This window comes from Lytechinus pictus, chromosome 5 (assembly GCF_037042905.1).
Source record: "Lytechinus pictus isolate F3 Inbred chromosome 5, Lp3.0, whole genome shotgun sequence".
NCBI classification, from domain to species: Eukaryota; Metazoa; Echinodermata; class Echinoidea; order Temnopleuroida; family Toxopneustidae; genus Lytechinus; species Lytechinus pictus.
In genome coordinates, this window is record NC_087249.1 from 3,011,555 (window position 1) to 3,035,318 (window position 23,764).

The window sequence follows — 23,764 nt, forward strand, 5'->3', positions numbered from 1 at the left end:
CAAATTTCCTGTAGTAGTAATTATGACATTGATGGATTTCCATGTAGCTGAGGATGAACGGATCAATCGTAACTCTTTGTAAGATGAAGCCCTGTTGTGACAATTGTAGTGTTCTGTGACAATTCACTTTGGCCAATCATATGACACAATTTTAGTGTTATATAACAATAGCTTGTAACTTGCCATCGATAGGCCTAACAGGTTTTATGAAACAGGGACCAGATATGGAGACATATGTGATCTGATCAACAGTGAATATGTCAAGTCAATTTATCCTATCTTTGATGCACCCATTATGAAAGGTGTAACACTGATAGGATTCTATTTGATTTAGTGTTAATTGTATGTATCAAATTACCAACCCCTAAAAGTAGACCCATGAAGCATAAATAGATCAAATAGCATAAAAGTAGACATCATAAGGTAATGAGAATATATTTTGCTTTAAGTATGCTTACAAGTAAGTGTCTGATGTCTTTCTTTGTTTCAGAGTCAAGAAGGAGAGTTAAGCTACCAGCTTGGTATTCAACAGCCTGGAGAGTCTACTACTACGTCTGTTGAGATGAGTGAACGGTCTGGGTGGGTGTCCACTCTAAGTGGTCAATCGGTCAGCAGATCTCAGTTCTTGACCATTCTCACCAATGTCAATAGTGTCCTTATTTCTGCTACACTCAGCTCAGCTGCACACGCATCAAGGTATGAATAAAGTTGAGTTTACATCCATTGGTATACTGCCAGTTGGTTTTATTTCAGGAATCTGTTATGTAAAAGTTAAAATTATTGTGACTTTAACCATCCAATGTCAATTTTCAAGGAATCCTAGATATTGATTGGTTGTTGAGCATTGTTACCATGGAAGTTACCATTTGATTTGTTTTTATTTTATTTTATTTATTTGTTTTTCTCCTTTACAACAATGTAATATGGTAATACAAATATAATGAAGAAGTTTTGACACTAAATCAGAAATATAAATCATGAACTTTTCATGTATGTCACAACTTTTGTAACATACTTTCATACAACAGGGTCCACATTCTTTAATTACTCTATGTATCATATTCATAAAAGTTTCAAATTTTACGATATGAATATAATTGTACAGGTAGATCAGAAAATATGTATCATCTGTAATAATAAGCAAAAAATAAATAAATAAAAAAGCAACCGATTCTAACATCTTCTTACACTACAATGGCTACCTCCATTTTCTCTATTTAATTTGGTTAAATTGCTATTTGGTCCAATCAGCACTTGGTCCAATACCCACTTTAGCATATTATCAGATAGTCTTGAGGATTCCCACTGTAACATCACTATTATGGGTGACATATTTGTTGCATTACTCATACATGTAGATCTCCCAAAAGGATCATTGTTGTATTTTGCAAAGACTTAATTTATTACCCAGTATTAGAAGCATTTGTACAATTATGTGATATTATTCTACACCCTTTTTGCTGCAGTATTGGCATTGTATCATACGACAAATCTACCCCTGAAGATTCCCCCAGCTATGAGGAGACTGCCCCCAGAGCTCTGGCTGTGGAGCAGTGCACATGTGGCCCTCAATATTCAGGACTTTCCTGTGAGGTAGGTAGCTGTTACAGTTTTAACTTTCTTGTAAATTTGTCTTAATTTTATTAATCAGATCTTGACTTTTTCTTAGTAACTGATTAAAACTACTTTGAAATTACTCTTAATAGAAGATTAAAAAAAACTGCAATGAGTAGAAGTAACCTTTGATACTGTTTGTGCATTCCCCATTGTAAGATTATATTTGGTATTTTATGCAAATTCATCAATCGTCATAATTAAGAAGGCTTCTGGTTAATTTAAAGTTGTTAAAGTCTTTCAGTTAGTTTCACTCTAGGGGCCAGGGGATATCAACTTACTAAGTTTCTCTCCCCCTGGCCCTCAGCAGAAATATGAAATGTGTAGTGTAGTGCTATGTTCTTTATTTTGTATTCGTTTGTATGGGATTATTATGAAATGTGAGCTATAAGATGATTTCTATGCAAATTTTGTTTTGTGCATAACAATTGATAAATTCCATTCAATTCAAGTTATAACTTACACATATTTCATACATATTTATAGATACATCTCATTAGGCAGCTATTCCATGTTAACCAGATGTGGGTGCTAATAACAAAAGAAACAATTAAATTAGTGATTAAATGTACATGTAATTGTAATTCTATGGCAAACCTTATTCAGAATGATTCAATTAGTTTATTATCTTTCTGTAGGAATGTGCCTCGGGATTCTATCGTGTGAACACAACATCTCATCCATTCTTTGGTGTTTGTATTGCATGTGAATGCAATGGACATAGTTCAACATGTGATCCAACCAATGGGCAGTGTTTAGACTGTCAAAATAACACAGGAGGTAAGCTATGATTGGACCCAATTTAGTATTCTTTGATTTGTATTCTCATTTCATGGCTGAACAGACAACCACTGTAAGTTATTAAAGATCTTTGTTTTGTTTTAAATATATTCCACTTTCCTCCTTTGCTATCAAAACAGAACATGCTGGTTATGCATGCATAATTATTTATCATCTTCAAAGAGCATGGTATTTGGTAGGGGCTGCGGAAATTGGAATGGGGAGGGGAGGCAGGCTTGAACTTCTGCCCCTTCCCCACTATTTTCAGCAATTGTCTACTAAAATGTGAAAATTACCTCTAAAATGAGATTTTTTTGGGGAAGGAGGGGGGGGGGGGCTTCTTCACTCTTAGAATCATTGTGTGGCAGCTGCTTGGATATGTGCCATGTAGATTGCATTTCTAGAATTCTAGGATGATTTGAATCGATTGCAAAATTCCTATCAAAATAGAGGGACACTGAGGCTTGTAATACAATGCTTAGTGATTGATTATACAGTTTGTTTGTACAATTGATTACTTATAATGGTCATTGTAATGAAGCATAAAAACCAGCCCTCCTATCACTTTTTGTTTTACACTGCCCAGATCTAATTCACATAGCCCACCATAGGTCTTGAACTTTCAGTCAAAGCTCTCAACACATTTAAATTCTAGTCAGATTGAATTGTGCCAGTTAAGTGCATTGCAAACTTTCATAGGGGTTATCATAAAAACTTTAAAATGTTCTCTTCTCCTAGGTTTCAACTGTGAAGTTTGTTTAGATGGTTTCTACGGTGATGCTATGTCAGGTGCACCTGATGCTTGTCAGGAATGTCCATGTGGGCCACCTACATCTCAATCCAACCAGTGTTCTGAGATTGATGGGGTCGTGACCTGTCGAGATTGTCTACCAGGTCATCTGGGCCCTCTGTGTAACATGTGAGTAGAAAGTCTTCAATCTTGTTCTTGATAAAACCTAGCTTTACAGATAGATAAGGAACCAAGGCCAAAGGCAGATTTTTTTATGTTTTGATATACACAATATTTCAGAGAGTATGCAGAGGAGGGGAATGTTTTGTCATCATGTGTCACCTGACAAGTTGTCAGATCTGACAACTTCCCGTGATTTTGGTCGGCTGAGAAGTGCAGTTCCTATAAAACCGATTTTTCTGACAAACCTCTGACAATTCCTGCATGAAACGCTTCCAGGAATGTATTGATTTTTTTTAAATCGACATTTAACAATATGCAGCTGACTTAGTGTTTTTTTAATTTTTATTTTGAATGAATGTATGGAAAAAGAAATGAGAGGGGGTGGGTAATAGATTCACAAACAGGGATAGGGGGGGGGCTTTCCTTTCCCCATATGTGCACAGAAAGTGTTTGAAGTTAAATGTAAAAAATAATAATAATATTATGTTCCATTTGTATAGCGCAGCTACTATAATTGCATATACTCTACTGCGCTTGATACTTGGTATCATATTATTACCCCGGCTGTAGCTGAGCTGCCATATAGGCGCTAAAGCATTCAAGGAATTAATCCTGCCGGTTACCCATTCACCTCACCTGGGTTAAGTGCAGCACAATGTGGGTAAATTTCTTGCTGAAGGAAACACCCCATGGCTGGGATTTGAACCCATGTCCCTCAGATTGAAAGATGAGAGTCGTAACCACTAGGCCATGACGCCCCCACAAATGATAGGGTTATACATACACTGATCTTATGCAGTTTGATTCTACAAATATTCACAAACTTTCCATGATTGGTATAAACCTGACAGATGTACATGTACATCATCTATTCTACACAATCTCCTGTCCCCTTTCTTGGAAATCTCTGAAATAATAATTTTATAAAAAAAATTTGTTATAGATGTGCTGATTTCTACTATGGAGAGCCAGCTAACCCTGATAGGTTCTGTCAGCAGTGCGAGTGTAACGGTAACACAGACACCTGTGACTCTGTTACAGGCCAGTGTATAGGATGCGGGTTCAGTACTACAGGATTCAACTGTGAACAATGTCAGAACTTCACCTATGGCAATGCTAACCAGCAGAACTGCCAGGGTAAGTCATATTTTGATCAAATATTGATAAGTAGTTTGATAAGTATATGGGAGATGGCAATGGTGATCATAATGATAGATCTGTATATAGTGTGAAGTGCAAGTATCTACATGTACCAAACAAAAGATGTTCAAGAAGTTCCGGTACTACCATTTCTTAGCTAGTTGATACAACTATAGTGCTCATAGCATTCAGGGCTATTTCTTCCTGACAGTCGTATTTACCTCTGGGTGGAAAGCGGCAAATGACTTTTGATATCTTACCAAATGGTAGTTGTGATTTTAAAGAGTGATTTGAACCCTGTACCTCATGATTCACCATCAACAGACTTGCCCTCTGATCCACAACACCTCATAAGTATTCACTTTAATCCTGTATATTTTATGATATACTCATTGTTTAAGTGTGTTTTTGAACCAAATAAAAGAATATTGATAAATAAATTATTCCATACTTACATATTTTACTGCATACTGCCATTTCTTTATTTATACCCAGCCTGCAACTGTGACCCCCAAGGATCAACCAACCTTCTCTGTGACTACGAGACCGGACAATGCCCCTGCCTACCTGGAGTAGGAGGGATGCAATGCGATGCCTGTCTTCCTAACTACTACGGCTTCGGCAACTCATCTGGGTGTGTAGAGTGTGGCTGTAACGAGTATGGATCCCAGGACCTTCAGTGTGATGGTGGTGGGGTCTGTAGGTGTCTGGCTGGGGTGCTCGGGGTCAAGTGTGATACATGTGAGGATGGAAGCTATGGACTCCCTGATCAGTCTTGCCTAGGTGGGTAATCTTCCTTTGATTCTTTCTATGAATAGATTTTATAAATTAGAAAACTTTCAATGCAAACATTGTACCCATTGCTATTTCTATAACAAAATGTTGATCTTTCTATGAATAGATTTTTTTTAATAGAAAACTTTCAATACGAACATTGTACCCATTGCTACATGTTTCTATAACAAAATGTTGAGTAAAATTGACAATCTTTGACTAATTCAATATACCTGTATATAATTGTTGATCAAATTAGATGTATTAAAGATTTAGAAGAAAAGATATATGTGTATTTCCCCCTTTTTTCACATGTTGTGATATCATTAGTATTACATCTTTATTTCATTAAAATGAATTTGTGTATACATACCTGTATGAGAGTTCTTTTTGACAGACATCGACCTATTGTTTTCATTGTTAAAGTTCAAACATGTAAGTTATTTTTGTTGTTGTTTTTTTCTTCTCTTTTTCTAATGCTCTTAAATGCCTTGAGCATCTAATCAAGATGGAAAGTGCACTATACAAGTCTTGTGTATTACTATTATTTTAACTATCAAAGCCAGGTCAATATTCACTTCCAGAATTAAGACAGGTAAACGTAATAGAAAAATGGATTCAATGCAATAGCAGTATTGGAGGTTAATTGGTTAATTTCCTGATCAATATCAGACATATGCCCCACAGAATGTAGTACTATTGTGTTATATTTTTTATTTGATAAAGTAATATTGCACACTCTTCTCTTATCTTCTATCAGCCTGTGGTTGTGATGGAGCAGGTAGTAATGGTGGCTCCCAGGCTGTATGTGATGTCCGCTCAGGACAGTGTCCTTGTAAGATAGGCATCACCGGAAGACTCTGTGATGAATGCCGTCCAGGCTTCATCAACTTCAGCTCCAATGGATGCACAAGTGAGTAGAATTTAGAATTGAATTTCATTAATGCTGGGTGGAGTGATATGTGTTGCTTGATGTTTTATCAGAGCACTCTCTTATGAAGAATTTGTCAAATTTCAAAGCATTGTTTCTATTGCATAGGGGTACTGTGTAGGAATTTGTGAGAATAAATTATGGCACTTCTTGCTTTTCATAGTTGAGATTTATTGAATTGTTATCTTTATAGGGTCAATCTCTGGTATGTATTTCAATAATTCCCCCATGATTGTAATTCATTCCATTCTGGAGTTTTGCATATTTATACACATGTCCTGGTGCAAGGAGCTGCAATATCAAATAAGTTCATCTTCAAGGTGATATTCTGAATGACATGTAGTTAGAACATGCAGTTAAAAACTGTACCATTATAACACTTGTACAACTGTGCCAAAACCCTTCAGTCCTCTGTACAGAGTTCTTGGCCTGTGCTTAATTCAATAGTTTTAGGAGCTTTGCATTGTACTGAATGGTAACATGCAGTTTCAGCTGTCATATTATTTTATTACCTCTACAGAATGTGATCAGTGTGTAGACACCCTCTACAACTCCACCCGGACCCTGGAGACCCTCCACACCCAGCTCCTGGCTCTGGGAGCCTCCATCCAGGAGCTTCAGAGACAAGATACTCAGCTCCGTAATGTGGACCCAATGGTGGTTGCAACCAGCGATGCTCTCGATAACCTACAAGACCAGTACACCTCTCTGAGAACACAGATAGAAAATATTGATATAGGGGCCTTTGAGAGGAACGTCTCTCTTATAGCTGGAACAGTAAATAATTACTTCTTCTTTCACGATCAACTGTCTGTAATTTGTTAAGTCAGCATCCTTAAAATTTCTGTAAAATATTGGGTTTTTTTTTAACATATACTTAAGGAACCATATCTGCAAATTGATATAGACCACATGCTTGTAGTGACATCTCCTTTCTTTCCCATAAGTGGCATCTAAGAACAAGTTTCACTGTAATGTAAATTTTCCTTATCTTTTTCACTTCTTGTTAACAGTTATATAAATTTGATAACACCGGTGTGTTGGCTCAGTTGGTAGAGCGTCCGTCCGTCAGGGGTTTAAACCCCGGCCATGTCAGACCAAAAGACGATAAAAGATGGGAGTTGCTGCTACCCTGTTTGTCGTTCAACGATTAAAGGGATAGAGCCTCGTCAATTCATAAACATGAGAAAACAAAATTGTAGTTGTAATTCATGTTTTCAAAAAAGGCATGCTGTTTATAGATTAGCTTTTAATACCTTTACATTTTTGTTCAAACCCAGCTTTTGCAATGTCAACAATAAACCTCTGCAACAGGTCTAGTATCCAGGCATGGTGAAACAAATCACCTGCTCACTTTACACTTCAATTTGTGACACATCACCTCTCAATAAGTTACAAAATATTCAATACATCATATTTTGCTCTAACTAAAGTATTTGATTTGTCAAAAGTTGTTGTGCTTTTGTAACAAGGAGATCTATCTCTTGCTACACAGACATTTATTTGATTGACTATTGGATTGTTCATAAAATGATGCAGAGGTCTGTTGCTCAGCTTTGATCTGACAAATCTGAGCAAGTATTTTAAATATGTTTTGAATATGTTCATCTTGTCCTTTTCCGCAGGCATCAAACCTATCAAGATTAATGGTCATCCTCAATGAGCAGGCCTCCAGCCAGCTTGACCAGATAACCATCTACCGGTCAGCAGCCCTTCAGACAATGACCGACATTCTCTCTGCCAGTTCCACTGTCCAAGATTACATCACTACACTGACCAACTACAACTCCAGTGCGGCCATCTTCATGTCTGATGCCCTGGTCAGAAGAGATGATGTGACCATGCTGACCGTATCTGGACAGATGGGATTAATTGAGACTGAGCTAGGAAGGATTAGGAATGTAACCATGGAAGCTGATTCCCTTCTCACTATGGTTTTGGTACAGGTTAGTGTCTAATTTTATTCTATATTTGATATTTCATTCACTTCTTTGATGGATCTGATTCAAATAATGACAAATAATACAAATAAAATTTGTAAAGCAGTTTGATGCAGCAGGTTTTATGAAGCACATATTTCTTATTTCAAAGTTTCATTTATACACTGAAAAAAAAATTATCACACAGAAAAAAAATCCTGTTTACAGAACCCATTATTTACAGGTGTATTGTGGGCTATGTGCACATTTAATGGAGATTCAGTCTCATATTGAATAGTTATCACAGTGGATAATTATTCACTGCATTCTTGCTACTAATTGATGGCTAAGCCCTTGGCAGGTAGAATGTTGCTTTTTTCTGTCTCTTTGCTTTTTGATAAACTATTTTGGCAACTAAATTCAATACTTTTTAGAGATTTTGCTTATTATCTAGAGATCGTGATTCGCAAGTAAAGGAATTTTTCATTTAGTCAACCAAAGTTGCTAAGAACATTACATGAGCTAATATAATGCATTATTGATTTTTTAGCTGTTAATTTTGGTGTTAATATAATTGTTTTCTCTTTCTTGTAAATCTTGCAGGGGCAAGAGTTGAATCGTCTGATGACCCTGGTATCATCTGCAGAGTCTCAGCTTCAAGCTACTAGAGAGTTGATATCACAGACCTACACTGCTTTAGAAGCTGTCCAAGTTATCCTGGATCAAACAGATATAGTTATCAACCACACACAGGTACGTTATATCTGCTGTCTTTGGATGGAAAGATGGATGGATGGATGGGGGGTTGGTGGGGGGTGGGTGGATGGATTTATGGATTGATGGGTGGATGGATTTATTGATGGATGGATGGATGGAGGGAGGGATGAAGGGAGGGATGGGTGGATGAAAGAAAGAATGAATGAACAAATGAATAAAAGAATGGTTGAATAAATCAATAAATGTAGGGCCTTTTTGAAGATCAACTGAAAAAAAAAATTAAAATAATGATGAATATTAATATAACAATTATGTTTGTTTATATGATAATCATTATTGTCAAATTTATTTATGTACATTCTTTTTTATGTTGTTCTTGTGCAGACCAACCAAGCGTACAGTAACAGGCTATTAGACCAGGCTGAGACTCAACTTGCAGGAATCATACAGACATTCATACAAGCTTTGCAAGCTATTGGAGGTAAACATTACAACTTTGAAACTTTGGAGCTGAAGCTATGCAACATTTTTTATGAAAGAGGGATGTATCTTCCAATTAGTACTGAATTTGCTTCAATGCCATGATGTTTTTCCCAAGTTATTTTAGGTGGCCAAGTATTTATAAAAAAAAATTGGCCCAGAACACACTGGATGATATGAAAATATCATTAGCTAAAATTTTGTTGAAAAATTAATCATGTATATAACATGAGGATTAAGACTCTGCTACAGTCATGTTCAGTTCATTTTTTTTTAATTCTCTTAATTGTGCTATTATGTCAACATAATATAGAATTGTATTTACTTGTTATAGTTTGTGCATCAGTTATAATTCTTTTAAAAACCTATATCAAATGATGGTGATCAAAAATATTTCTACATTACATCCTTTCTTGTGATATTGTTTCTTGTGAATTAGAAGCAGACCAAGCTATTCAGGATGCAAATGCCATCTACATCGGCAGCTCTTCTGGTAGTGCAAACCTCCCCATGGATGTTGATATTGATGACAGAGGGATCAATGGTTGGTTCGATGGTAACCTTAGGGTCAGAGGTCAACTAGGGGCCGTTCAGGGTTTACAGGCCAATCTGGAGATCATTCTGAATGCAGCCGAGTCCAGGGCTCTCTTTCTGAGTGAGAATACGGCACAGTCGCTCAGGTATGACTTTTGTGGGGAATTAGGGCTTTGATGGGGTGGTGAAGAGACATTAGAATTGTGAAGGTGTAGTGACCATTTGTCACTTCTAAATGATTTTTTAATGAAATTTGAGACATCATTCTTAAATCTATCTACTTAAGTACAATGTTTTATTTTATTATGAAACTGCTGTTATCTCTTATATGTTCCTTGGCGCATATCAGAAATATTAACGATTTCAGGTCTTAAGAGCAATTTTGATCTGAATCAGCATGACATATTCAATATATTTTGATTCATTTTCATCATCTAGAACTCTTTTCTAGTACGTGGCAGCTATACATTTTTTTTCATTATGTTACAAGGTGGTACAATATTTTTATTTGTTGTTCATTAAAAAAATATCTGAAGATTTCTTAAACTTTATATTTTTTTCCTTTTCAACAGCTTTTTTCAGTCAGCACAGCCCCAGGGTCAACTAGCGGTTGACACAGTGAGGAATTATCGTAGTGTTGTGACAACTTTCCAAGAGGCTGAAGCTACTAACCAGAATGCTACGGATTCCCTTGCATCAACACGGGACTATCTCATCACCAGGCCGGTAGCTATACTCAGTGAGGAGGCACAGCAGTCACTTCAACTAAGCAATGATCTTGTGGATACTATTGATGGCAATTTGGTTGATACTCAAGGTATGCCCTTGTGTGTTTGTGTGATTGGTTTAAATACCAAATGTCAAATGATCTCAATCATTGAATTTTACATTGGCACTTGAATTAGCATTTATACTACATAGTAGTTTTATTGTGACTTATTTTATTTATATAAGGGTGTTTATCTTGACAAACCTTGATAGGTTTTTATGATCACCCAGTTTAAATGATATCTTGTCTTGTTTTATCTCACAATTTTCTTGCCTTATCATTGCTGTACATTGTATTTATGTTTACTCTATTCTATACTTTGTATTGATCTTTATTGGAATTGAATAAAACATTGAATTGAAATGAATTGAATTGGTTATGCTAGCCTGCAGGCACAAACCCTTGGTTCTTGCATACTGCATAAAGCAGGGTTTTAAATAGGAGACTAGATTTACTCATGTACTATTGCTGGTTATTATTTAACACACTCATAGGATTTGGAATCTAGTCTCCGACCAAAACTGTATTATTTGTTAAAATGTTATATTTGAGTCACCTAGTGAAAAATTACATTGGGGCAAAGGATGAGTTGTCCTAGAAACCTTAGAAATTACCTGCATGAGTTAAGATATGACATTGTGAAGTGTGATATTGCTTTAGAAATGGACGTATGACTGTCTTTAAAAAAAACTAACATTTAATATTTGATGTAATTGATTTATCAATAGTTTTAAAGTCTTCTTTTTGTTTGCTTTAGTCATAAATTTAAAGTGTAGCTGCATGAAACCCTACTTTTCTTCACAGCTCTTATGACATCATTGGATTCTGCCAATCAAACATTACAATCTGCTATTGAATCATGGGATAATATCAGACAGGAAGTAGCAAATCTTGAAGCTGAGGTCAACACACTTTCAGAGATTGCTGCAAGTGAGTTTATTTTGTAAAATAATATTATTTCTTTTAATTACCATGAGGGACCTCTTCTGTGTTTACATTCTAATTTCTCCTGTAAAACCGACCTACAGCGTTGGTAAAGGTTAAATAATGGGAATTATATTGGGGTATTATCTATTATTCAAATGGTATGTAAGTGTAGTGACCTTTTTTTTTCCTTCAGAATTCATTTTTTTCAAATTTTCAGTTTTAAATTTGGAAATATTTAGGGCCTTTCTCTGTATTTTTCATTGATAAAAGGGTCCTTTGAACTCTTAATGATAGTGATTGCCTATCTGAAAGCTACATAAAAATTATATCCATGTTCTGCACTAAAATAACATTCATGACATCATCAGTATCAAAACACTTAATAGATTTGTGTCATCACATTCAAACTGGCTTTCTTGCATACATTTTCCACAGTTTTAGGACAGACAAATACATAAAATGTAGATATGAATACACACATACTCCACTCCCTGGGTAAGTATTATAAATTCTTATTTGACTTCTCTCTCATAGATCCTGAAATACAACCAGCCATTGATTCAGGCATGGAGGTAGCCAATGAAACAATCGCTGCAGGGGATGCCATCTTAGAAAGCAATGCGTTGTTGACAGAGAGACTTACCGAAGAGGAGCAATCTATTGTATTCATTCAAGACAATATCCGCAATGCATCGACCCTTATCACAGGATTACCATCAAGAGGTAAAGAAAATTCTGTATGTTACTGATGTTGAAGACTTTGTATGCAGTTTTTTTATTTGTTGAATAAGAGTAATAGTGATGAAAGTAGTGAAGGTTGTGGTATACGCTCTGATTTTTTTTTTTTTTTTGGGGGGGGCGGGGAAAGTGCATGGCAAAAATCATTTGAAGAGTTTTTAATTCATTTTGCAACATTTTTCTTTTCTATTCACAGTGAGTCAAATAGAAAGTGACGTTGAAACTCTTAGTACCAACGTGGACACTGTTCTTACTCTCCGAAACCACACCGGTTTCCTGCGCTCCGGCATCACCAACAAGATTGCCCGTCTACGAGAGAAATTACAGCAAGCACAAACCACCATCGCTGACTCAGACCAGCCAGTGCGTCTCGGTGCCCAAAGTCCACTGACCATTGTCACACCGGTTGACACGTTCTCACTTTCCAATGAGATCCAGCTTGATGTGAAACCAGAGCAAAGGGATGGATTGCTTTTCTTCATGGGGAATCCTACTAATAATGTCTTCATGAGTATTGAGATCATCGCAAGCAGGGTCAACTTTAAGTTCCGGGTGAATCGGGATGTGACAACCCCTGGCCAGGATGTAGTGACCGTTAGCAGTCCTATTGATGTCTGCTGTGGAGATTGGTACCGCATACTTGCAACAAGGTTTGTACACTCTCACATTTCCATTACAACCTCTTCATTGAAGTGTTATGATTTTCCTAAACGGTATTCATTTAACTTCACTATAGGGGAGCATTCTTGCAATTTTGTGAACATTGATTCTCATTGAATTTACTGTGCAAAGTAAAGTTAATTTTTTGTACAGTAAAAACCTACTGCTCTAATGTTTGACCTCATAATGTAGATATGGTTAAACATTAGTACACACATTCCATTTAGTGGCACGGAAGTGTGCTACTGAATAGCACTTAATTCATTCAAGCAGTTTCTATCAGATTCACATTACATCTTTTGCAGCATTTTTAGTTGATTGTTGGGCCCCATTATGTTGCTTTAAGGATATGGAAACTAATGGCACTCTAAGAATAGTGCATGCTATGTTATATTTAATTGAAATTCTTCCATGATGAAAGATAAAAACGGCCTAATTTAGAATATCATGAGCTTGGGAGCTGATATACATGTACATAAGCATCCATTATCAATATGACCAATCGACAGTCCTCTTTTACTTTTCTATGACAAATTATGGCATTGCTGTCTTTCTATAGTTGTGCTTGATTTTATCAATCAAAACTTATATTATTGTATCATACAACACCCAAACTTAGTAAAATTGAATTATTATTGACAGGTATGGTAATGGTGGTGAGCTAACCGTAACACTGCTGTCTACTGGTGGGTCATCTACCAACTATGCAAGGATTCTATCAGTCTATAATGGATACTTGATACTTGAACAAACATCAACATTCTTCATTGGTGGTATCCCAACAGGTTATCAAGTAAGTATGGTCATCATGTCAGCATTTTCCTTTTTGAGGTTATGAACTTCTGAGCAATGAAGAAAGATTGATTTATTTTTTGGGTATATTAGTGTATTAGGCATTCCGTTTTTTTAATAACATAATCAACTATCTGCCATAGCTTTAATTCATGTGAATCAAATTTGGAAAAATTTTATTACTATAAAGCATATTTAAAATATCTTACTTAATATGCACAGAATACCCATGTGAGCACAAAGAAAATGGTATAGATCACAACCTCTGTGAATTACATTGCCACATTGATAACGTCATGAGTATACATCTGTTTTCTAATTGATTTCAATACCTTTTTGCAGATTGATGAAGTCACAAGTTATGACTTTGAAGGCTGTATTGGAAGTGTAACTTTTGATGGTCAAAAACTTGACATGTGGCGACCAACCAGTCAGGAGGGATCTCAATCATGCTGTGGGTCACCAGTGACCATTCCAGAGCCAGAGGTCAACTATGTACCAGGGGTTAGCTTTGATGGTTCTGGCTATTACAGGGTAAAGACTTCTTCATATCTTTGTTCTTATTCTCTTGGTCAAATATATATTGCAGTGATGCAAGTCTTATACATTATCCATGTACTCTCTATGGTTTCTTTAAACTTCTTTTAGATTTATATTGATCTTTAGTCCTTTTGTAGATAAATATAAAATTCTTTATTTTATGTAGAAAACAAAGCAAATAATCTCCTTATTTTAGATGGTTAGAGGCAAGACAACTTCTTATTTTACCTCAATGTGTATGGTTCTTCTTTTAGCTTTACTTTATAAAGGATCACTAGATCCAGATTGCATTCAAATTGCTTGAGAGCACATTCACTAAAAGTGATTAATTGGAACTTTTCCACAATCTATCAATCCCTTACTAACAGACCTTAGTACTATTGTGTTTCTTAAAGTATAAATTTTGAATATTCATCAATCACAATGAACCATTCAGAATATTTCGTCATCCTTGTTATCTGTCTCCATAGGTCCCCAAAGAGAACTTTGATGTGTATAATGAAAGTAGGATAACCTTGGAATTCCGGACCGTATTGAAAGAGGGTGTGCTCTTTGCTATTACTCGACCAGATCTCATTTCTTTCATTGGTTTGTATTTTATTTGTGATTATTTACATTTTATTGGTGCTTGTTCTCAAGCTAGAAAAAAAGAATAGTAATGTAGGTGTAAACTCTCTAGCCTTGAAACTCTAGGAAAAAGACTTTCTTACTTCGAGTCATACAGTGGTGATCCCCACCAAAAAAATGAAATATTTACAGTGTTCAAGTTCTGCCATGTTTTAGATATTTAATTGTGAAATCAGGTTTTAAAATATTACATTTTTTTCAATAAAGTTTGTTTCTCTGGGCTCTGAACATTGTAGTGTTATTGTCTAATTTCAACACTTGGCATGAAGGGGTCTATTTTGTGGTGGGGTGCACTATTTTTTTAGCACAACTGTATATGTTTTAAGATACATGTCATTTGAGTCTATTCTTTCTCTTTTAATAAATAATAAAGTAATCTACCAATATTATACAGAAGCATGACTGTGATGAGCCCAAATCTATACTTTGTTTGAATAGCTCATTAGCAACATTTTATGAGATGATAAACTTCTTATTTTCATTCAATGTTTTATATAATTCAATATTTGTAAGGTTTTATATGGTTCATTATAATTTCGAGTGCTTCATTACTCATTTCATGTATAGAATTTGGATAAAAATGTGTAGTTTGTGGTACAAAACCCAGTTTCTCATGAAATAAGTATTGAAAACGAATTACAAAGGTTGTTTGATTTTAAGTGTTTTTAGTCATCATTTTGGACTCGTTGTTCTTGTGTTCTTTGTTTGTCAATCAAGGTATCTTCATGATAAATGGTCAGGTGATCTTTGAAATGAACACAGCAGGAAATACCAGGTATTCAGTACCTAGTATTAGTACATACAACGATGGGCAGTGGTACAAGGTAAGATAAACAGTATTGATCTATGTTTTCTCTTGGTATAAAGTAGAAAATATGAAGAAAGTGAGATTTATTGTACATGGTGAAGAACAAATAAAAGGACAGGTCCATCCAATATATAATTATCGTTCATTAAACAGTTTAAAGATAAGATCAAGATTCATTAAATCTGAGAGAAAATAAAAATGTTATAGCAATTATCAAATTATATTTTTTTCTCCTGAAATGTTGCTATACATACATGTAACATACACTGCATGGTAACAGCTGAGTTAATGATGTCATAAGCTCACTTGAATCCTTCGTATGCACATATATTTTCATTTGTTTTTATGATTGTCTCTCCTATATTAAGATAGGTTATATATGTAGAAATAATTTTAAAGTAATGATGTTACTGCAGTGGTGTAATAAATCCAATAAGGAGCAAAATGACATATAATATTTTTAGAACAGAAAATGATTAAATTTCTAATTTCATATGATAAATGAAACATTGATAATGAGACAATTAAGAAATTACAATACAATATATCTGGAAATAACAAAGTGTGCACAACATGCATTGACTCTTCAGCAATTGCAATGAACCTGTATATGGTGTATATGGTCACTGTAGCAGGTCTGACCATACCTCATTTTCCACTTTTTTTTTCTTTGATTCTTTACTTAAAAGGTGACAGCTGGCTACAACAGTTCTCATTATAGCTTTGAGATACGCTATGCCAATGGAAGTAATGACTTACTAGAAGCATCAACCAGACGTTCCCTTGCGCCCCTCTCATTTCCCAATCTTCAATTCTCTCCAAAGATCTTCTTGAGTGGAGCAGATCCTGTCCAACTGAGCAACATCAAGTAAATAACAGCTTCTTTTTATATCTTATTTTGAAATATTTGTGAAAAATTAAACCAACTCTTGATTACCTCAGAAAAGAAACCTGTCAAAATTCATAGTTGCTGAGATAGAATTTAAAATTAAAAGAAGGAAAAGTGAAACTGTGCATTAATAAGAAGTTACAGAAAAAAAGAAGGAGATGATGAATGATGAGGAGAAGAAGAAGAAAAAGACAAAGAGAAAGATGGAGAAGAAAAAAAAATAGAAAGGGTGGAAAAGAAGGAATTTATTACTTATCACCATGTTCAAGATTAATTATGTGTTTATAGTAATGGGATTTTTTTGCATGAATAAATCTCTGATAATGAATGATTCTTATTATACTTGATGGAAAATATGATTGGATGATGATTACAAAACAAAAAAGAAATAAATCTTCAAAGTCACTGCCAACAAATATAGAGGATTGCAAACTACAAATAAACTTGTCACACTGTATGACCTATGTTTTGGTTGATGATGAATCAAACATGATAAGCTTTACCTGATACGTTGCCAATCATCAAAGTATTAAAAATAGGCATATCTGACACAAGAGTATTTTTTTGTTCATGTTCTTCTAGGCTTTTCTTTCTATTTCTGGTTATTATTTTGTTCATCATCTTTTCAGACGTGGCCCAACCAGACTTAGTTTTGCAGGAAACCTACGTAACCTTTCCTTGTCTAATGGTGCTTCCCTTGAGTTAGTTCCTAGAGAGATTACCAATACATCTTCCTTCCCTTTCAAAGGAATCTCATTCAATGGATACCCTGAAGAGGTCAGTCTAATCCCTGTTTTATCAAACATATAAATCAATAGCAAGCTATTATATATTTAGGGAATATTGGATGGCCTTGAGTGGGATGCGTAGAAATACTGTACGAGCTGAAGAACAATATTGGATGAGTCGGGGACGAATTCAATATTGTTCTTCAGCGAGTAATAATATTACTACGCATCCCACGAAAATTGGTCATCCAGTATTATTATCATTTAGATACCCCCACAAAGCAAATATAAATTAATAAAGCAAAAAAATTGTTTTTACTCACCATTTTATGTCAATCTTGTAAATCATGAGCATGGCGACTGGGTATTGTCATATTTTTAAAAAAGAAATCCCTGTAAAGATGCGCTAGCGTATAGTACAAGCGCATTTGAATTAAGTAAATTGACGCAATCTCGCTCCTTGCCACACCTCCTGGCAACTAATACGCAATGCAATTTCATTGTGACGTAACAATAGCTTCATGCGCACAATCATTTATTAACCAATGATAATCTTGTGGGCGGGGCAAAATATTCATTTCATTATAATATTCTAATATGATATTCATTAAAACTGATTTTTAACATGTATGCCTATGAAAACCATCCAATATTTTCCATATTGGATGGTTTTCATAGGCATACACGTTAAAAATCAGTTTTGATATTTTGTCTCTTTGAAACAACCTCGCAAGATGTCAAAAAATATCTGGTCCTCTAAGACCCTACATCTAAATAATAATAAAGCAATATTGACTGGCCTCGGGGCGATACGACATATATCGCCCAAACTAGATTTATATCGCCCGAGTCGTAGACAAGGGTGATATCAATTTAGTGAGGGCGATATATGTCCTTTCGCCCCCAGGCCAGTCAATATTGCTATTATTAACCAAATCAGACATCTAGAGCAAAAATTGTTCAAATTTAGATATTTTAAAGTTTAAGAATGAGAATCTAATTTGTCGTGTTGAGCAGACTGGGCCTCTGAACTTTACCATTGTGACGTAATTGAAATGACGCGTCCCTGGCCAAGGGACGCAGTATCCAGCGTTGTCTCAACTTGATTACCATTATGACGTATAGCACTGCGCGGTTCAAGGACGCGTACAAAAACGCGTAGAATACCCGGATGTTAGCTCTGCTTTATTGCCCGCTACATTACCACGCATTTTCTCATTGACTTTCCTGAGCGGGCAATAAATTGGGCCCGTGGATAAACAATTGAAAATTTATTGACCGGCCATTTGATCCCAGTCTTAAGCAGGCAACAATGTTTTAAAGTTGCCCTGCTAAGATGTCTGATACGGTTAATAATATAAATTATTGTTGATATGGATCCAAATCAAATGATTGACCGACATCACATGACCAACCATTTATTTTAATTAACAGGAAAATTTACTAATGACTGGATTTTGTGATGATTACCCCAGTCACTGAAATCTATCAGGCTTGCCTTTACATTCTTCACTCCCTAGGGAGTGTGATGAGAAGTAATCCACATTCTTCTTTATAATCCATAGGTTGTACGAGGCATTGGTTTTGCTGGTGATTTTGCTTACATTTCGTTAAGTACCTCCATCATCCCACTAGGCATAGAGACGATTCAGCTTCGATTCAAGACCACTCAACCACATGGTTTACTCTTGTATGGCTATGATACAGTCAGCTTTGTAAGTAGCATTTATTGTCATCTTATTAACCTTCATATTCTCTTAATTTATGTATATATGTCAGCCAGTTTGTATTATATGACAAGGAAGCTTGTTGTATGCAGGCAAATAGAAGGCTTAACATACAATACTTGTACCATCGCACATGAACCATCCACCATGAACCGTAGCACTTAAAGGTGACACCAAAAAAGTATTTAATTCATGTTAATGGTGTTCTGCAGGTCACTTTGCTGGTTCCTGTAATCATTCATTTTTGGACTGTTACTACAATTGGACTTTATCTTCAGCCTCTGTTTTACCAAATTTAGCTGCTGCTGCTCTTCTAAACGTGGTATTTTTCGTGTATATTTATCTTTCAGAACAAGCTAGTTTATGTCACCCTGTACCATGGAAACGTATTTGTTCAGTACAATCTTGGTGGTCGTTTATCAGATCCAATGCAGACTAGAGGACTTCAACTCAATACAGGCCAGTGGCAAGATATCACCATCTCTTTCAATGGACTCACGTAAGTTACATTTATCTTTCAGCAGTTTGATATAGCTCTGTCATATAGCCTTACTTTATTATTTGTCGCACTAAGACATTTCATGGGGTAAAGGAACCTTGGTATGATTATCATTATTATTATTGAAGAAAATATATTTTAAAGAAGACATTTGAAAATAAGTTTTTGTAGATTTATGCCTTTTCATTAATAAAACAACACTGACTTAGACTACTCCTGTAGTATTGAGTAGACTGGGCAGCAAGCCTTTGACATTCACTTTGTTCATATGCCTTGTGTGCTTTCCTCAAACTAAAGTCTCTCTTGTTTCTAGATGTTAGAGGAAGGTTTGTTTCTAAGTTAGCTGTTAGTAATCAAGGAGATAATATTATACATTATTACCTATACAAGTAGTAATTCATCACTTTATTAACATTCAAATCGTTCAAACAAAGGAATGAAATATATACAAACATAGAAGAAAGGAACGCCCAGGACATATCTGAGTAACAGAACAAGCAGGGCATACATAAATAACATATATTATATTAACATAATAGCATATACAATACATTACTATAATTACCCCAAATCAAAATAGTAAAAGAAGCATGAAATTATTATAAAGAAGTACAGTATGTAGAAGAAAAACGAGAACTAAAGCAGTTGAGAAAAGAGAGATAGAAATAAAAGAAGGGAGAGATGGTACATACAAAGGTGAAATAAAAATAGGAGTGAGAGAATGAATGAGAAAGGGGGAGAGTAAAAGAGAGAGGAGAGAGAGAGAGAGAGAGGGGGGTGTGAGAGAGAAAGAGAAAGAAAAACAACATGTGACTTCCAGGGCATTACATAAATTCCAAATGATTGCACATATACCCCGACACAGGCAAATGACCAGATTACAACGTTTCTTCCTTCCTTGGATACATATAAATGGATATTTGTTTCCCTCCACACATCATACACTCTCAGAAAAAAAAAGTATTGGGCTGGTCAACACATGAATCCACCAACCGCTGGACAAAGAAAATTGCACACGAAACGAATGCATTTTATCAATCAACAGTCGGAAGGCCCATACGCTATCTAAGGACATATTCAATCAATGTATGAGGCACTGAGCCAAATGCATCCTGTAAATCAAACCACGTAAAGTGGGCAGTTTTCTTGTTAGATTTGGCATGTTTGATTACTTCATGTACAATCATATGATCAACACAACCTGAAACCCCTTTCATGAAACCTTTCTGAGTTGTAGTATCAATAAGCTTGTTTGTAGTTAAATATTTTCTAAGGACATATTCAATCAATGTATGAGGCACTGAGCCAAATGCATCCTGTAAATCAAACCACGTAAAGTGAGCAGTTTTCTTGTTAGATTTGGCATGTTTGATTAGGAGATAAATAAAAGTCATATTTCGCTCGCTACTTTCAATCCGAGACCGACGAGGTGAACATTTGCCATGTTGCCCTCCCTGGGCTTTGCCCATAGGAATCCTGTACAAAATAGAGGGCAATATTGGCCATATTTCTGCTAGTTCGCTTGCGCATTAGGAGCTGATTTTGATGGCTAGTTTCAGTATTTGAGAAATCTGGCTGGAACCAGTTTATGAACCAACGCATTGTATATAGTGCGCGGCCAGTGCATACACAAACGTAACCCAAGCAAAAGATTTCTACACGTTGAGTGTATGTGCACGCCATGCATGATGCGCGACTGCAATGTACGTCACAATTACATCACAATTGCTTACTAAGGGTTACTTCGCTAAGGTCGTGAATAACCTGAAATCAGAAATAGTGATGAGCAATCAGGCATATAAATTGTTCCAAATAGTAGCTTGAATTACACATTGTACAGCCTTAGGTAATCATAATAATATTGACTGGCTCTTCTTTCGGGAAACATCAAATATGTCGCCCTTAAAAGAACCATATTGCCCTCGTCTAAAGACTCGGGCCAATATGATTCTGTTGCGGGCGACATATTTGATGTTCCCCTCAAGGCCAGTCAATATTATATAATTGTAGTCAGTGTATTAGAATATATTTATAAAGTATCTGGGCTTTATTATTATTATCATGATTATTATAATTATATCTATGCATTCACTCAGTGCATCATTGAAGGTGAACGATCTACCAATGATATACGGAGCTGTACAGCTTACTTCTCCAAGCATCGACATAGAGGGCCTCCTATTCATTGGAGGTTTATCAGCGAACATCCCTGGCCTGATTGGTGGAGACTTTCCTGTCCGTCAGTCTCTAGAGGGCGACATAGTTGACCTTCTCATTAATGACGTGTGAGTTTATTTACATTATAGTTACCTTAATTACATGCTCCTTTCTATTCCTAGAAGTGAAATATTATTCTTTTGAATATTGAATCGTCAGAGGAATTTGTTCTGGTCTACCAATGTATTTTCTTTGATGATGTTCTTGTCATTGCTTCTTGCTTTATCAACTGCATGGACATAAAATTAGTTTCTTTTTACAGTTATAAAAATAGTACAAGTTGCTTAAGTTATTTCTCACCTGGATGAAAATTTTGTCTTTTTTATGGTTAATAAGTACTTGGTGCAATGTGGCAAAGATTGATTTAAAGGATGTAAATGCTGTGGTTGGATTTGAATTCTAAACCTTATGACAGAGAGTCAAATGATCAAACCACTAGACAATATTATCTCTATTTCTTCTGTCTGTGGAGTAATAGTGGCATGAAAGATCAAGTCAAAACATTTAGTGCTCCCATACCCTCTATCAGTGGATTTTCTGTAAATTTCATCTTTATCCTTTTTCTTCTGAAATTTGATAATGTCTTCAATCATATTCTCTTTATGCACAAAGCTATATGTGTGTTTTGGGGTATTTGTTACTTCTTTTTTTTATATCCTGTAAATATGTGTTTTAACATTAAATTCCTAAATTACTTTAAATATCAATTGAAGTGAAATATTCTGAATGATTGTGTTCTTTCAATAGCTCACCCCACTTCAACGATCCCAACACTGTCCTTGGGTCCCTGGGAGTCACCCTGACAGGGGTGCAGCCGGAGGTCATGACCCTACCACCACTCCCCTACTCTACCCCACCTCCACCCACAGATGATGGTCTACCAGGGGCGTGTGCTAGCCCCATCCAGGTGATAACATACCCCCCATCAGAGGGGGTAGTCAGGTTTGGATTGACGAGGGAGAGCTATCTTGGTATTGCGCTGAACAGTGAGCAGAGAAAATATTTTGAATCAAAGTGAGTCCATTCATGACCTTTAGCTACCTTTTTCACAGAGTACAGACTTGCTTTTTTTCAGTTTTGAAGATGAATCTCTTTGGAGAGTAGTGATGGCTAAAAATTTGATATATTCATTATCATCTTCCTCCCCTTAATTTTAAAAGAATAATTTTGAATCAGTTGGAAGCATTTGTTTAAGATAAACCGTTCAATCTAACTAGATTAGTGACTTGAAAAATATAATAATTTACATCACATTTGTATTTTTATTAGTTATTTTTTGTTATCAATATGCGGCGATCACTGTACAAGTTTTCTAGTATCTATTTCCTTACCTGTTACTTACATTTTGATATTCATTCAGCAATAAATCTATCTGAAAATCTTACAGATTTCAGCAATCTTTTACCATTCATTTATGTGATTGCATTCAATGAAACTATCACCTTTTACAATTTATTCACTATTTCATACCATCCCATAAGCATTATTTCAACAAGACAGTATTTTATCATTCCTGTATCATTTATGTACCTGTTGTTGGTATTACCTTGATATTCTTTCAACGATTGTTTTACTATTGACTTTTGACCCTTGACAGGTTTATCATTGAATTTGAATTCCGTGCCCTGTCTTCCAACGGTATCCTGCTGTATGTAGCCAATGATTACAGTCGACCCAATCAGTTTATGGCCTTGGTCATGCAGAATGGTTTCCTCAATCTCTTCATCTTTGATCAAAGCAGGGTATATAAACATCTGACTTCAGCCTTCCAATACAATGATGCTCAGTGGAGAACGGTAAGGGCTTGTTGAAACATGGTGCAACAAACTATAGCAACGAGCTATAGCAATAAACTCTAGCAACAAAGCATAGTAACAGAAGATAGCAACAAATTGTAGCAAAAAAGCATACTGATAATAACAATATTTGGGATTCATTTTGGGAACATATCCATCTTGCCATTTAACATTGCTGTGGTAATAATATCCTTTTTAGTGTCCTAGAAGTGCAAAGATTGGTGTGTACTTATGTTATCAGAAGG

At 35.5% G+C, this 23,764-nt stretch overlaps 1 protein-coding gene across 1 annotated transcript in view; it reads left to right on the top strand.

Moving 5' to 3' along the window:
• LOC129262575 (laminin subunit beta-1-like) overlaps nucleotides 1-23,764 on the top strand; it is a 47,738-nt gene that overhangs the window by 13,872 nt on the left and 10,102 nt on the right. The window contains exons 17-43 of the mRNA XM_064099621.1: nucleotides 491-696; nucleotides 1,467-1,593; nucleotides 2,253-2,394; nucleotides 3,133-3,313; nucleotides 4,251-4,444; nucleotides 4,943-5,230; nucleotides 5,982-6,134; nucleotides 6,673-6,929; nucleotides 7,778-8,098; nucleotides 8,675-8,824; nucleotides 9,173-9,269; nucleotides 9,708-9,948; nucleotides 10,375-10,619; nucleotides 11,376-11,501; nucleotides 12,033-12,221; nucleotides 12,433-12,886; nucleotides 13,539-13,689; nucleotides 14,031-14,222; nucleotides 14,699-14,816; nucleotides 15,573-15,679; nucleotides 16,353-16,531; nucleotides 17,182-17,329; nucleotides 18,846-18,995; nucleotides 19,358-19,506; nucleotides 21,603-21,791; nucleotides 22,471-22,737; nucleotides 23,321-23,519. Coding sequence (XP_063955691.1) covers nucleotides 491-696; nucleotides 1,467-1,593; nucleotides 2,253-2,394; nucleotides 3,133-3,313; nucleotides 4,251-4,444; nucleotides 4,943-5,230; nucleotides 5,982-6,134; nucleotides 6,673-6,929; nucleotides 7,778-8,098; nucleotides 8,675-8,824; nucleotides 9,173-9,269; nucleotides 9,708-9,948; nucleotides 10,375-10,619; nucleotides 11,376-11,501; nucleotides 12,033-12,221; nucleotides 12,433-12,886; nucleotides 13,539-13,689; nucleotides 14,031-14,222; nucleotides 14,699-14,816; nucleotides 15,573-15,679; nucleotides 16,353-16,531; nucleotides 17,182-17,329; nucleotides 18,846-18,995; nucleotides 19,358-19,506; nucleotides 21,603-21,791; nucleotides 22,471-22,737; nucleotides 23,321-23,519 — 5,220 coding nt within the window. The remainder of the gene's footprint in view (nucleotides 1-490; nucleotides 697-1,466; nucleotides 1,594-2,252; nucleotides 2,395-3,132; nucleotides 3,314-4,250; nucleotides 4,445-4,942; nucleotides 5,231-5,981; nucleotides 6,135-6,672; nucleotides 6,930-7,777; nucleotides 8,099-8,674; nucleotides 8,825-9,172; nucleotides 9,270-9,707; nucleotides 9,949-10,374; nucleotides 10,620-11,375; nucleotides 11,502-12,032; nucleotides 12,222-12,432; nucleotides 12,887-13,538; nucleotides 13,690-14,030; nucleotides 14,223-14,698; nucleotides 14,817-15,572; nucleotides 15,680-16,352; nucleotides 16,532-17,181; nucleotides 17,330-18,845; nucleotides 18,996-19,357; nucleotides 19,507-21,602; nucleotides 21,792-22,470; nucleotides 22,738-23,320; nucleotides 23,520-23,764) is intronic.